This window comes from Pseudopipra pipra, chromosome 3 (genome assembly GCF_036250125.1).
Source record: "Pseudopipra pipra isolate bDixPip1 chromosome 3, bDixPip1.hap1, whole genome shotgun sequence".
Lineage (NCBI taxonomy): Eukaryota > Metazoa > Chordata > Aves > Passeriformes > Pipridae > Pseudopipra > Pseudopipra pipra.
The window spans coordinates 30,041,307-30,055,550 of NC_087551.1; the positions used below are offsets into that span (position 1 = coordinate 30,041,307).

Below are 14,244 nucleotides of genomic sequence, written 5' to 3' on the forward strand. Positions count from 1 at the left end.
CCACACTCCTGCAGGACAGCAGACACCCCACTATGTGCTTGACACAGATTTGAGTGTGGCCAGAAATCCTTTAACAGAATTTGTGAGGACAGACTGCATTCTTGAGGCTCATCTCCTATCTAATCCAGCCAAGATTTTCTAGTTTATGTGTCACTGGTAGCATCTTTCTCACACTAAAGCTCATTTAACCCTCGTTGTAACCTAAGTTAAGAAACCTGTTTTCACAAAAACCATTTATAGAGGGGAAGGAGAACACCCAAGTGTTCCTCCAACCTCACATGGCACCAGCAAGAAATCCCCCCCAGACACACTCTCGGCACCTGTTCCCCTGTCTGACACACACGCACAGGGGCCGCCTCTACTTCAGCAAGTGGCTCCACTCAGACACAAGTGCATCAGCATGTCAGAGCAGCTGGTGCTAGAGCTGCTACTCAGGGGTTTTACCAGGGCCTAGATTTAGCCTTATCCCTCAGACAAAATGTCTCCTCACACACACAGCTGAAGCTCTCCAAAGGACTGGTTGGATACTAGTGGAGCCCCCTGCACCCACTGGGGTTGGGAGCGCCTTAGAGGCGCTTGGGAAGCAAAGTTCCAGGGATGGCAGAGGTGGCTTTGCTGGGGAAATGGGGAGGAAGGTGGGGTTCAGCCTCAAACCTCACTGCTCTGCACAAATGTGGGACAAGGAAAGATGGCAAAGAAGTCTGAGCCAGACCCAGACCCAGCAGTGGAAGAAAGAGGGATGATGGCTGATGGGGATGGCTGAGCAACAAGAAAAATGGTGAAAACTTTGGTGAGGTCAGGGATGCAGCATGTGCAGCTGCTGCCCCCAGGTGCATGTGCCAGCTCCCCCATGGCTGAAGGATTATGCCCTCTCCTGAGCACAGGCAGGAGCTGCTGTTCCTTCAGCTATGAGCAGAGACAGTCTCTGGCATCATGAAGCCTGTTTCAACCAAGGCAGGAAGAAGAGGACAGTCCCACCACTACAGGCCTGGACTACGACCCAGGAGGATCCGACCACAGGGATGTGGGCCAGACCAACATGTCATGCTTGGTAAGTAATTCAAATTATTGTTTGCATATGGGGACACTAACATGACATTCCCATTGCTCTGTTCACTCAGCAGTGAGCACCTGGAGACAGATCTCCAAGCCTGAGTGCTCCTCATGCCTGACGTGCATCTGGAGAAAGTGATGTTTGCTACCAGACTGACAAGGCTGCTTTTAGCAAATGTGGCTTTTTCCCCTTGGTTTCTCCCAAATGTTCACAGAATATGCTGAGTTGCAAGGGACCCACAAGGATCACTGAGTCCAGCTCTTAGCCCTGCACAGGACCATTCCCAAGAGTCACACCATGTGCCTGAGAGCATTGTTCAAAACCTTCTGGAACTCTGTCAGGCTTGGTGCTGTGACCACTTCCCTAGGGAGCCTGTTTCAGTGCCCAGCCACCCTCTGGGTGAAGAGCCGCCTTCTAATATCCAGCCTACAACTCCCCTGACACAACTTCAGGCCCTTCCCTTGGGTTCTGTCACTGGTCACCACAAAGAAGAGATCAGTACCTGCCCCTCTTCTTCCCCTCACAAGGAAGTTGTAGACTGCAATGTTAGAGGAAGATTTCACCTCCCTGCCTCCCAAGGGAATACCTCCACATATACTGGTGATAACCCAGATCCTGTTCTAGTGACTGTGAGAGGTGCAGACATTCAGGGTGTCAAAGCTCATTGCAGAGCTGAGGGAAAGGGTGAGTAGGAGTAAGAAGGGAAGCAAGCTGGCCACCACTCCTGTGAGAAGCTCTCAGGAAAGAGCTTGTCCCTCATCAGAGCTCAGCTATTTCTGTGACTACGTTCATTTTCCCATAATTATACTGGTTCTGCTCTGTGCAGCACTAAGTCAGGTCTACTGATCCTTGTCCAAGCTCCTCCTGCCTTCCTGTTTGTATTAGGGCGCCAGCATGGGTTAAAAATTAGAGAGTAAGATTGACTCAGTATCTGATTTATCCCCTTCCTCTTCCCATCTCGATTTGGGATATGCTGGTCAGCATCCCCCAAGGAGAGGATTAATCAGGAACAGACAGAGAACTGGCAGCTGCCTGACAAGGACAAGATCACAGCTATAGGACAAGCTGCAATTTGGAATCTCTTTCTTTGACTCTGGTAGAAGTCCAAGACATGCTTGATGATGCACGCCAGCACTGACACCCCAGGAGTTGGCACAAGATCAGCACCCCCAAAGCCACAGCTAGCTCTGGTCCCAACGTCACATTGCCTCAGTGCTGGAGCAGCTTTTGCGGTGAAAGGCTGACCATCCCTGTGACTACAGAGGCAGCTGCAGCTCTCCAGCTGCAGAAGGTACCTCCTCTCCACTTACAGAGAAGCTATTATTTCAGGGACCAAAGCAAGGGAATATGTTACTGCCATTCTAAAAGGGCAACACAACATCTTTCACATTTGCTCCCTGGATGAACAAGAGCTGCACCACGAGGAGAACGACAGAACGTAGGACATGCTGTCCGATCTGCCTGCCAACTTCTTTCCCATTAGAGTGATGCCTGCATGTGAAGCCAGGCTGAGTGCAGAGCAACAGTGTTTGTACCACAGACAGTCCTCTGCCTGGGGCTTCACTTGGAGCCCAAGCTCCTGCAGCTGTTAATAGCACAGAGGTGGCAGATCCACAAGGTGGGCAAGCAAAGGATAATGGCAACAGAAAGGACTTGTGAGTACACAAGAGGAAGGTGAATTGGGCTCAGATGTTGAAGAAAACCAGGAACAGAAGCAAGGGTTACTTTACAACAGAGTGGGGCATGGTTCCGAAGAGTTATTTTCCTGCTTGGGAGCCCAGAAGGAAGGAAAAGCCTGGATTGGACAACCCTGGGCAAAATCAGCTTCTTCTACAAAGCAAGAGCAGATCCAGACTTGCTTGGGGCACAAACACAGTCTGTGTTACCCAAGGAAACTCTTGCCCAGTTTATAATACCCTGTGAGCTCAAGGGTAGCTCAGCAAGCACTTGGCTGATTCCTACTTTTCCCCCTGAAAACACCTTGTGACTATGCAGGGGCTAAAATGACACTTCCATCACACCCAAAGGCCTTCACATTCAAACAAGCTGCCAGCTAGGCACATCCTGCATCAGGCCCAATCACAGGAACACACAGTAGCAAAGAGATGCTTTAGAACACCATTTCTTACCTCTGGAATCCAGTGACCACCTAACCTTCTTGAGGTGGTGGGGAATCCATCTTTGTTTTTTTACAATATTGCCACAAGGCCATAACCAAATTAAAAATAGCTTAATCTTTAAGTAGATGGACATTCATTTTCCTCCTTTTTGTTTGATTCCTTCTGTGAGCAATGCAGCATGCAAAAGCTTTTGATCTTTTTTTTCATTCCTCAGTCACTTCCACAGACCACCTTCTGATACCTTTACAGACCACTGGCTTTCCAGGAACCACAAATTGCAAAACACTGACAGAGTATAATAATCAGAGCATGAGCTATGGATTCACAACAGCCAAGTTCTCAGGTAGTCTCTCATAGAGCATCCAAGCCAATTCTTACAATACTCCTGATATTTTAGAGGATGATGAAACATGAACTTTGTTCCTACAGACCTGCTGACAAGGGACATCCTTTACTTTCAAATAGACAAATAGCGAGTCCCTATTTTCCATGTCCCTCGGGCAGAATAATCCATTATATCAAGAAATATGAAAATTACAGTTCTCCCCCCGCCAATCTTTTAAAACCTCTGCAAGGAATATGGAGAGAAGGGAGCCCTCTTCCCTCCTCTCTGCAAGGACAGGCAGCAACATCACACAGTTCACAGCACACTCACCTCCCTGTCTGCCCCACAGGAACGAGTGTCCAGGGCTGATGTCAGCCCTGCTCCTCATGTCCCTGCAGCCTCCACATGACTGCTTTTGCTTTCCCTGGTTAGCAGCTGCCTCAGTCATTGGTGGAACTGCTCTGAATAGCCCTTCCATGAAGGGAAAGGATGACAAAGGTCTTGCTATAACACAACAGACCAAACCGCTACTAGTCATAGGCATTTCCACCAACAAAAGGCTTTTTCTACATCTCACACTGTGCAATAAATTAGGAAAGTCTTTCCCCCATTTCCTCCTCCTCCCATTTTCTGATTATTTCTTTTTTTTTTGAGCTAATGTGATTAGAGACAGGTTCTAGTTTCATGAGCACTGCAAGGAATTGGCTCAACACCACTGTACCCCACATCTAAAACAAGGTAAGCAAGGAACAATTCCTGGATTCCCATGCTAAACTATTCACAGTGTTTCAGACCCCTCTGGACACCCAGGGTTCAATGCTGTCATGGTAGGAAAGATGCAGCAGCTCAATCAAGGTAAGCCTCCATTTCACTGCAAACCCTCCACCTCACACAAAGATTCTCTGAGACCAAGTGGAAAGAAATGCTGGCTTGGAAGGAGAGAGAGGCAGGAGCACAACCAGAAAGAAAGAATAAAAAAAAGTCTACTAGTAACTACCTGATATGGTATCTCCAGGAGGAGACTGGTAAGCAGGCCATAAAAATGAGGCATACAAGAGCAAATGATTTGTATCTAGCCAAGCATTTTCTAAGCTCCAGCCCTGCAGTGATGTACAACAATCCTAGTCAACAGAGCAGGCAACATCTCATCTGCAGGAGACACTGTAGAGACTGAGGATGAGACTGGACACTGAGGTGCCCTGTTTCCATGGATAGGCCAGCTACTAGGGGACATTTGGCACCCCTTTCCTCACCCCAAGTAACCACATGCAGTGGGAAACCCCAGGAACCTTCCCATTCCAGAACTGGTTTCCTTAGCCCATGCACTGGGAGCTGTCACCCGCAGCCCCTGTGTCACCCCCACCTACCATCCAGCCCAGAGGCAGTAAATGAGCTGGAATTCCTCAATACAGTTGTGTCATTTTTCATGCTTTGATCATGGCTGTAAAGGCTTTTTTTAGCAGACAACTTCTCCTTGCTCATTAAGCATGAGAAGGATGAGGTGAGCTCAGCTTTGTGAGAAGAGACAAACACTTATCATTATAAAGCAAAGATTAACCCTTTGGGAGAATTGTATGTCCTTTCAAAGACACTTTGTTTTTTCTAAAAAAAACCCCAAACAATTAGAAACACACCTTGCCAGAAAACAAACAGAAAGATTAAACCAGGTACCCCAAGTGATGACCTACGCTGGTTTATTCCTCCTCTGCTTCATTCCCTCATCCAGGCACATAAGAGCTTTCTTAATCTATCTTTACATCACTATCTCATATTAAAGTTGAGTCTGCCAGGCTAGTGCTCCTACAGACCAGCATATTTCCAAAAATAGATAAAAAGCAACATGGCAGCAGTTACGTGGCTTCACAAGCACCATTGCGCTCATCTCCCCTAAGCAATCTGTGGTGAGCCTGGGGTGGGGAGAATTAGGGAAAAAATGGGAGAAGAAAAAGGCAAAAGGCACCAAAAAAAAAAAAAAAAAGTCAAAAATGGAAAAAAAGGACCTTATCTCCTGATGAGTGACCAAAGTAGACATACATAGCAACTATGTCTCAGAGAAAACAGCAAGAAGCTTATTAGCTACAGAAATATCAAACAAACAAACAAAATCTAACACAACAATGTTAAAAACCAAAACTTTTGGGCTTTGTGAGGGAAAAAAAAAGAAAAAGGCTTCAATTATTTTATTTCCTAGAGGTAGAAATCTAGGGCCAAGCAGTTTTCTCCCAGAAAGCTCCATGTCTGCTATGGCAGAGACAAAAGCCACCTTTGTTCAAACAGAAGTCAAAGGTTAAAGAAAGGGAAAACCAATGAATAACAGATTCTCAGCAAGAGCAGAGAGCTTCCCTTACACTCCAGTCTCAGTCATTCAGGGCAGCTAAATCCCAGCACTAGTTTTGCTCAGAAGAAGCCATGAGGCACTTACCTTGATTCTGTGCAGTGATAACAAGGACAAGGAGGTCCATGATCATGGGAAAGATGTCAACCAGGAAGATGGAAGGAGGCTTCTGTGCTGGACCCATGCTGCAGGGCAGAACACCAACTTCTAACTGTGTGCTCCAATCCCACCCAAAATATTAAAGAAGAGTCTTCTTGTTAGAATTCAGGCAGGATATCTCTCTTGTTCAAAACAGACAGAATTCAAATGCCACTGGGTTTTACCTCTAACAAGAGGAAAAGCAATGGTTTGACCTCTCTACCAAATGCCAGCTGCGAGGGAAGAGAATCCAGGGAGGTCCCTGCATTTTCATCCTGCCTCTTCCACTCACACAGTGCAAACGTTACAGAAACATCCCTAGATGCCTTTGCCCTGGCATCTGTAAAGCAAGAATCTCAGAGTCAGAAGTTTATCAAAGTGTGAACCAAACTGATCAAAACAGAGAAGCTGAGAGCCCTTTTAACAAATAAAACGCAAGAACTTTCCCACAAACCACTCAGACTCCCATCTGCTGCTTGTTGATCCTCAGCCTGTGCAAGCAATTACCCCCTGATTACTTTTGCTCATTTCCACAATTTTTCCCACCTGAGAGCCAGAACCAACAGCTGGGGCTTTGTCTGGGGTCCCTGTGTGCTGTAGGAATGTGCTGTACAGCCAGCAAGGCTCCCACTGGAAGCATGAACTTCTCAGGAGCTCATGGTCAAAGCATTGCCCTTTGATGGGCTGAAGATAAGCATGAAATGTTGTGGCTTAAGGATGAATTTTTGTCAGCAGCCTATTTCCGTTAACAGAAAAGAGGAGATCCATGTGTAAATGAAACAGCTGCACACATTGCGTCTATGATGAGAACAAGGTTCTGCCTCTGAGCTCCAAGGAATTCCTCAGCACATCCCTCAATTCAGCCACAAATTAGCTCTAGCCCTTGTGTGCATCTTGCTTGCCCTGCTGTCCTGTGTCTAACTTCCCTCCAGTCCCCCTACCCTGCTTTTCTGAAGTCTTCACTCCTCATGTTGGCTTTCCTGGCTTCTTTTCAGCTGGCCTTATTTAACTCCTTCCTTTGCAGCAATCCTCTCCTGCCCACTCTTTCTCTGAGTCAACGCTCTTGCTGTCAGGATGTTGTTCAGTTACATAAGGGAGCTTATGGCCAGCACTGCACTCTCTTCCTCACTTGGACTACTTATGTCCAGACACGGATTATGAACCCTTAGAGAGGTTCTGTTCTTTTTCCGTTTTAAGTGAACTCCTATGTACCACAGTCCTTTTAAGAGGACCCTTGGGTTTGGTAACCTGGTGGCTTCATTATCAGCTCTTCATCATTGCATGGTGTGGGGAAGATGTGCTTGTGTTTCACTGTGTTGCTTATTCCCCCAGAACAACTTGTGAAGTTTCTCACCAGCTCCGCAGTGACTGTGTCACCTAAAGAGCAGCATGCTCTTGATCAAAGAGAGAGACCCACAGTTAAACAAAAAAGTGCACTCAGACTCCAACTCACCTTTAAGACTTTTCAGCAAAATACACAGAAATTGAAACTACAAAGAAATTTACAGAGACGCAGTGGGGGCAATATATCTTTAATTTTTTTGCTTTTGTTTTTTTAGTATTACAGTATATTCTTATAAAAAGATACAGATAAAAAGGACACTACAGGATTTGTACATTTAATTCACTTATAGTCTTAAACTGACTAAGAATGAGGATACGCCAAGGCATTACAGCAGCACACAACCTCCCACTTCAATAAGCAGCACTGTACTTTCTAGCTGGGTGGGCAGGGGCACCTCCCAAAGACACCTGCGAGTTTCAAGCTGAGCAGGCTTGCAGGGGAGCAGAACAACTGAAGGTGGGGATGGTTTGGAAGGGAGGTGTTGAGCACAGAGCAACTCAGGTACCGAACATTCCCTTACAATTCTAAAAACTGTGAAGAATTTTAAAGAGCCTGTTTGAGGGCAAGCACGAAGCGGGAAAACAGCTTGTCATAGAGGCTTTTGTAAATCACTTGGGTTAGAGCTCCTAGAGGTGGAAGCTAAAAGGACCAAGCCTTTCATGAGCTGTGTAGAACATCTTGTAAACAGACAAAACTGCCTGAAGGAAAGTTTTAATCCAGATCCTACTTTGAATTACGCTGGTGTAAAACCAGAGCATCTTGCACTGTTTGCAATGGATCTATCCTACATTACCACCTGTAACCGAAAAATGGTTTGGAAGCATCCAGACTCTTTGATGAAATGAGGTGCCAAAACACCATGCTAGAGTCATGGCATCCTTCTCAACAGGCACAGTGAGCAAAATCTGGCCAACTTCAGGGAATACTGCTCATACAAACTACTATTTAGAGTAGGAGATAGCTTTTTTCATATATTATATATATATACGTTTTTTGGGGTTTTTTCAGTTGGCCAAATTGTGTTACCCAGGTTGTCCTTCTACCTTTATAACAGAAACTAGGGTGGCCAACAGAGACTACCTGTTTGGAACGAAGGCAACCAGAAATCTATGTCAAGTGCAGAAGCCAAGGAGCAATGGCCAAACACCTGGTGATTGCTGGAGACTCTACGGGTAGAAAACCAACTCGCAGAAAGATTTTTTTTTTACCCTGGATAATCTGGGGAGGTGGAGTGGAGGGGGAAAGAGAGGAAGTAGAGGAAATCCTTATTCTTTGGCTATGAGGACAGGAAGGAATATTAGCTCTGAGGAAGGAGAACTGTCCCAGTTTGTCTCACCAGCATGTTAACTCTGGTGAGAGGTTACAGGGCATGAACCACTTTTGGCCATCTATCCAAGCTTCTCTGGCATTATGGACAGAATTTGTGTGGAATGATGAAGTTTGAGCGAGCAACTGTGCACCTTAACTCTTCTCAATCTTCTCACCATGATTCATGATGAAAAATAAACAGCTTTTGTAGAAAGTGTTCTAAATTACCCAACCTCCATCAGTTCAGGATCACCAGGGGCAGTCATTATGACAAAAGCAATAGAGAAGGTTTCTTCCTTCCCTCCCTTCTCACTCCAAGGCTGCTCACGTGCATCCCCTCGCTGAGCTCAGCCTCAGTGGTGCAGCAGCCCAGCCAGCTGTCTCTAGCTGGTGTAATGCCCTGGCACGGTCTCAATAGTCCTTGCTGTAATGCAGTGTATACATACAAACATAGCAAACTAAAATAAGGCAAAATAAATAGAGGTGTCAGATTTACAGGTTCCCCTTAGAGATTCCTAAAACCTTTTTTAAAAAAATCATTTAACCCCCAAACAAACAAACAAACAAACCCCAAAACATCCAACCCAGAAACGAAACTGCATATATCATGTACATCATCTACTGTACAACAGATCTCTTTTCCCCTCACGGAAATTCCTGATACAAGCTTCTCCCATGCAACCCAGCTCAGAGTGTGAGCTTTCCTAAAGAAGAGGAAAGATTCAGTCAGTGGGGCTGATCATTATGGAAACACCTGCCCCACAGTCTCCCACCAGGATCCCTTGTGATTTCCCTTCCTCAGACATTCTGAACACATTACAAAATTTTTTCTGAAGGATATCCAGGTAGTTTCCCCTGTAAGGAAGTCCCTTAGCCCTGAACACAGGTCCTACTTCTGCTTTCCTAGGGAACCAGTGCCTGGACAATAGCTGTGCTGCAGAGTCTGGAAGGGCCTTGCTGCCCTGAAGTCACTTTACCTTGCAGCATTTCTAGAGACTTACCATCGACTGAGTAGAGTGACTCAGATCAAAGCAAGTGGGAGGGGGAGGGAGTCTTCTTCAGTCTTTTCTGGAATCATCCTAATGCAACCTAGTTAGCCACAATGCAGAGAAGCAGAGGTGAGTGAGTGAGCACTAGACCTCTAGGGACAAAGTCTGGATAGTTAAAAAGTACCTTCTCTTCTAGGTGTGAGGAACTTCATCATAAAGTTAGCAACGACTACATTTCTGCAGGAAGCAGAACAAGCCCGTGATTATACCCTTTCTTTCTCACATCTCCTCCTCCACTTACTTCCAAAACCAGAGTGGCTTCTCTTAGAATGCTGGTGCTAGGCACAGGTGCAAGGACAACAGCAGACCCCAGCTGTTCGCCAGCTCTCAATGCAATGTTAGACCTTGGACTGCTTGCTATACCTGCTCAGAGTCAGATTTTCCTTTCCTTCAGCACTCAGCAACTCAACCACAACTGCTGAAGAATAGAATATTAGATGTACTCAGAATACGCAAGAGATGAGAAGCAAGACAAACTTGGCTTCAGCAAGAATCTGACACTAGGCCCTACAGCAGAGCCAAATTTTTCCTTATCTTCTGCATGGGCAGCCTCATCTCATACAGTAATTAATGGGCCTCTCTGCTTGTCACCGCTTCCGTGAAATGAGTGCTTGACTCAGTGTGAAACTGAGCTTTTCCAAAACCTTATTTATGAACTTTCACCACGGAGTCAAGAGCCAGGGGGACTGTCCAGCACACTGAACAAAGCTTTCAGCCACCATCACAGATTCAAAACAGGAGTCTGGGGAACTGGAGTGCTGAGAAAGTTTTGCTGATGAATCAGGGACATGACTTCGAGCTTTCTGTCCATCCCTGTAAGTATCCCACAGCTGATTTACAGGAATTGCACAATCTCTCATTATTTATGTATGAGTCAAAGAGGTGGCAAAACTATAGTAGTTTTCTTGGGCTCTCAGTGCTGCTGGAGCACTGCTGCGTACCATCATAGAGGATCTCTTTAGATCAGGGTTGAACTGTACACAAAGGGACAGAGGGGCATATCACTCTCTGCTTTTGCTACATTTGTGGCTTGGCAAAGTGACTTCAGTTTCAAAAAGCACAGCACAAGCCTGGTTTGACAAATACAGAGTGGGGGGAATGCTGTATTTATATTCAAAGTGTTTGCCCTGAGGTGTTTCTTCTCTGACAGCACTGGCAGGCTGACAGTCTGCCTTATCAAACAAGTACCTGGGGAGCAAGCAAGCAGCTGTACTTGCACAGAGCTATGAGTCACATCATCTTGCACCAGGGCTGACCTTGGCACCACACCTGAATTTCTGGGTGAGTCCTAAACCCAGGGAGAACAAAGGCGGGGGGAAAAAACCCTACAATGTTCTAATCCCTAAAAGCATAATCTTTGGAATTCAGGGATTATCCAAATCTAAACTCAACTGTATACCAATTTGGCACATATTACCACCTCTCATATGGCTTACATGGCATAGGTTACATGGCATGCTTTAAAACAAGACAAACAAAAGGGCTGGGATATATAGCAAGTCTACTTCAGGGAGCAGCAAGGAGCTTGTTAATATAATTTACAAGAGACATTTCTAAAAATCCATTTTGTAATTTAAAATAAAAATGCTTAAAAAAGTGAGAGTTTTTCTTAAACTTTCAAAAACCTTTATGAAATACAGTCTTTCTTCTACAAGGTGCTTGTGTCCACTGCAATAGGCATTGCTGTTAATAGCTAATCCCAGAAGGGGAGTGGGGTGGTAAGGGAGGAGAATGCACCCAGCTCTTGTAAGATACCAGCTCTTTACGATGAGTATTATACAGAGGCGCGGCAGTCTGGAATGTCGTAAATAGGGAAGTTCTGGGGTGGGAGACTCAAAATTCAGTAAACAATGAAACATTAGGTTTCAAAGTGTTCAGAAAACCAACACAGTTTGCTTCTCCAAAATCGTAGTGTATAATACTGATCAGGCAGCGTGCATTGCAGAGGAAGGTCTGTTCTGCAGACTCAGTGCAGAGCCTGAGGTTAAGTGACATTCAGAGAAAAATCAAACCAAATTATTAAAGTGACAAATAGAGCTTTTTTCACTTCCCTGGGATTCCTTGACATTTTGTGCTGTTGACTAATGATGCATAGTTTGTAGATGGTGGGTCCCTCTTCTGAAATCTCCTCTTTCTTCCTATCTATGAGGAAGAATCCATCATCATTCTTTCTTTTCCTCTTTTTCTTCTCCAGGGAAGATAATAAAAAAGAAGACAAGATGAAAAACAAAAAAGTAAAAAGAAGTACAAAAAAAGCCCATAATAGCCCACACAGTCCAATCCCTTTCTTAGAGCCATGAAAACACACAGAATTCAGGCCTCTTCTTGGGTTCTTTGCTTTTCTGCTTTGTGCTTCATACATGTAGCCTACATACAAATTTATTTTTTTCCTCATGAACTAACCCATCTCTAAAGCCTGCTTGGCTTACACAATTCTAGGTCCCCCTGGAAAAACTTTCAGCCATAATTATGGGACTCTCCTTTGGTTTATTCCAAGTGATCTCTTCAAAATGAAAAAGTCCATGGGCTCGAAGGTTCATCTTTGACACCATTCATATCTTACTGAGTTAAGTGATTCCCCTTGGTAGGAGTGGGGCATGTACAGTGAAGGTCAGTCAGCCTGTTAGACAGAAAGACCAGTTCATGCCAACAGCAATCACAGCTAGCATCAAGTGGAAAAGAAATCTCATTTCTTGCAGGCAGTGACCCTGTTTGCTTTTGCTTGAGACCTGCGGATGATATGAGAGAGCTCCTGATTTCCATTGGGCTGCACTAAGAAATCTTGCACAAACAGGTAAGAAATTTTCCACTGATTCACTCCCAGCCTCCAGCAATGACAACAGGCTCCACAGTCATCTACTTGTAATCCCAGCCTGGCAGTGGCCTAGTTTTCTAAAGAAAAGCCAGAACTTCTTCCTGAGAAGATGCATTTCATAGCTTCAAGACTCAACCACCAAGAAATTCCAGAAAACTCCTTCTAGAAAAGCAGAATCCAAAAGACTTTTGCAAATTATTCCATGTTGATCCTGATTCTTGAATTTCAATTTGTTCCAGAATCTGAAGATTTCCTTCTAAGCATCACTTTGGACAGTGTAGGCCATACAAAAATACTATGCAGGACATGAGGTCAGAAGAATTTTTCAGGTGCTAATCAATGGCTTATAAAATCCAATTCTAGAAGGGAATTGTAAACTTCAAGAACCGCATCTCAACAAACCCCTGAAGGCCAGTCTAGATCCTGAAGAAGTGACAGGTTTTACAGAGCTGCTCTGAAATTAGTCTTCCTTGTTATCAGCAAGATGAAGATCATGACTATTTTTTACTTTGGCACACAGAAAATTATCTTGTTCCAGCTGTTAGGCCCTTTGCAAGGCCCAAGTACTTTCTGTCATCACCATGAGGCCTTTGATGACACAAAAAACTCCTAGAAGCAAATCTGTCAGCTCTGCATGGCCCAGTCACAGGCCCTGCTGGCTCCACAGAGGCACTTTTATAATGGTTTAAATTAGGAGCACAGAAGAGGGATGAGAGGAAAGCTGATCACGGAAAGGTAACGACTCTAGCCACAGTCCAAAGAAATCCTTTGGGGCAGCTGTCAGCCAGGCACCATCACACACATTCATCTTCCTTCTTTTGCACTTCTTCATCACCTTCTTTTGGTTGATTATTTTTCTTCCTCTTGTAGTTAATAATTTAGTTTTGTCACCACCCGCTCCCGGCTTGTCTCTAAGCCTTGGTTGCCCGAACGCTTGCGGTTACGCTTGAGCTTGGATAAGTCTTTGTCAAAGACTTCACCCGACCTTAATGCTGACACCAGGTCATCAAACTCCCCACTCTCTTCAGAGATGCTTCCAGCTTTTGCTTTCTTTTGTCGCCTCTCTTTTTCCCTCTGCTCTTTTAGCTGTGGAGAAAGACACAGAGCTTTAGGATTAGCTAACCAAGATGCCAGATCACTAGGTACACTGCCAAGAAGCAGCTAAAATTCATCAGCACAGATTAGGGAAAAAAGAAAGCAGGAGCTTATTTATAAGGCCATCGCCTGGTGCCAAGAGCAACAGGAGACAATGTGGGACTTCCCTTTTGCAGAAGGCAAGCAGAAGGTAGGAGAGATGAGGAATGAGTAGCACCGTGTGTCTACCTCACAAAGCACTATCACCCTGCAGCAAAGAGGACGCATGGGATCTATCTGTGCTGCTGCTGTTTTGCACTGATTTTACAGTAGGATAGTGCCAGTAAAGTACCTGTGCCAAATGACCAGCTACAGGTGATGCTGGCATAGGTAATTACCCAGCTTCTGGGACCTGGCTTGCAGTGACCTTAGTGTGCCAGCACCTACCATGCTGACTGCACCTAACCTAGTGAGTCTGAAATGAGTTGGGATGTGTCTGTACAAAACAGTCACAAACAACTTTGCACTTGGGGCATAGCTAGCTAAATTGACATGCAGAAAGGCTGAAGTCCTGCAAAAGGAGGAAAAGAAGAAAGGAAAAATCCTAGAAAGCTACAAGCTAGATATATTGGAGAATGAAAATTTTCTGAGATATCAAATTATTAATAGAAACCCTATGCA

General features: G+C 45.1%; 1 protein-coding gene across 5 annotated transcripts in view; it reads right to left on the reverse strand.

The window, feature by feature from the left end:
• Positions 1-7,488: 7,488 nt before the first annotated feature.
• The window catches only part of DAAM2 (dishevelled associated activator of morphogenesis 2), a 198,233-nt gene continuing 191,477 nt past the window's right edge, over positions 7,489-14,244 (reverse strand). For all 5 annotated transcript variants that reach the window (XM_064648455.1, XM_064648458.1, XM_064648453.1 and 2 more), the window contains one exon: positions 7,489-13,575. In XM_064648455.1, coding sequence (XP_064504525.1) covers positions 13,360-13,575 — 216 coding nt within the window. In that variant the 3' untranslated portion in view covers positions 7,489-13,359. The remainder of the gene's footprint in view (positions 13,576-14,244) is intronic.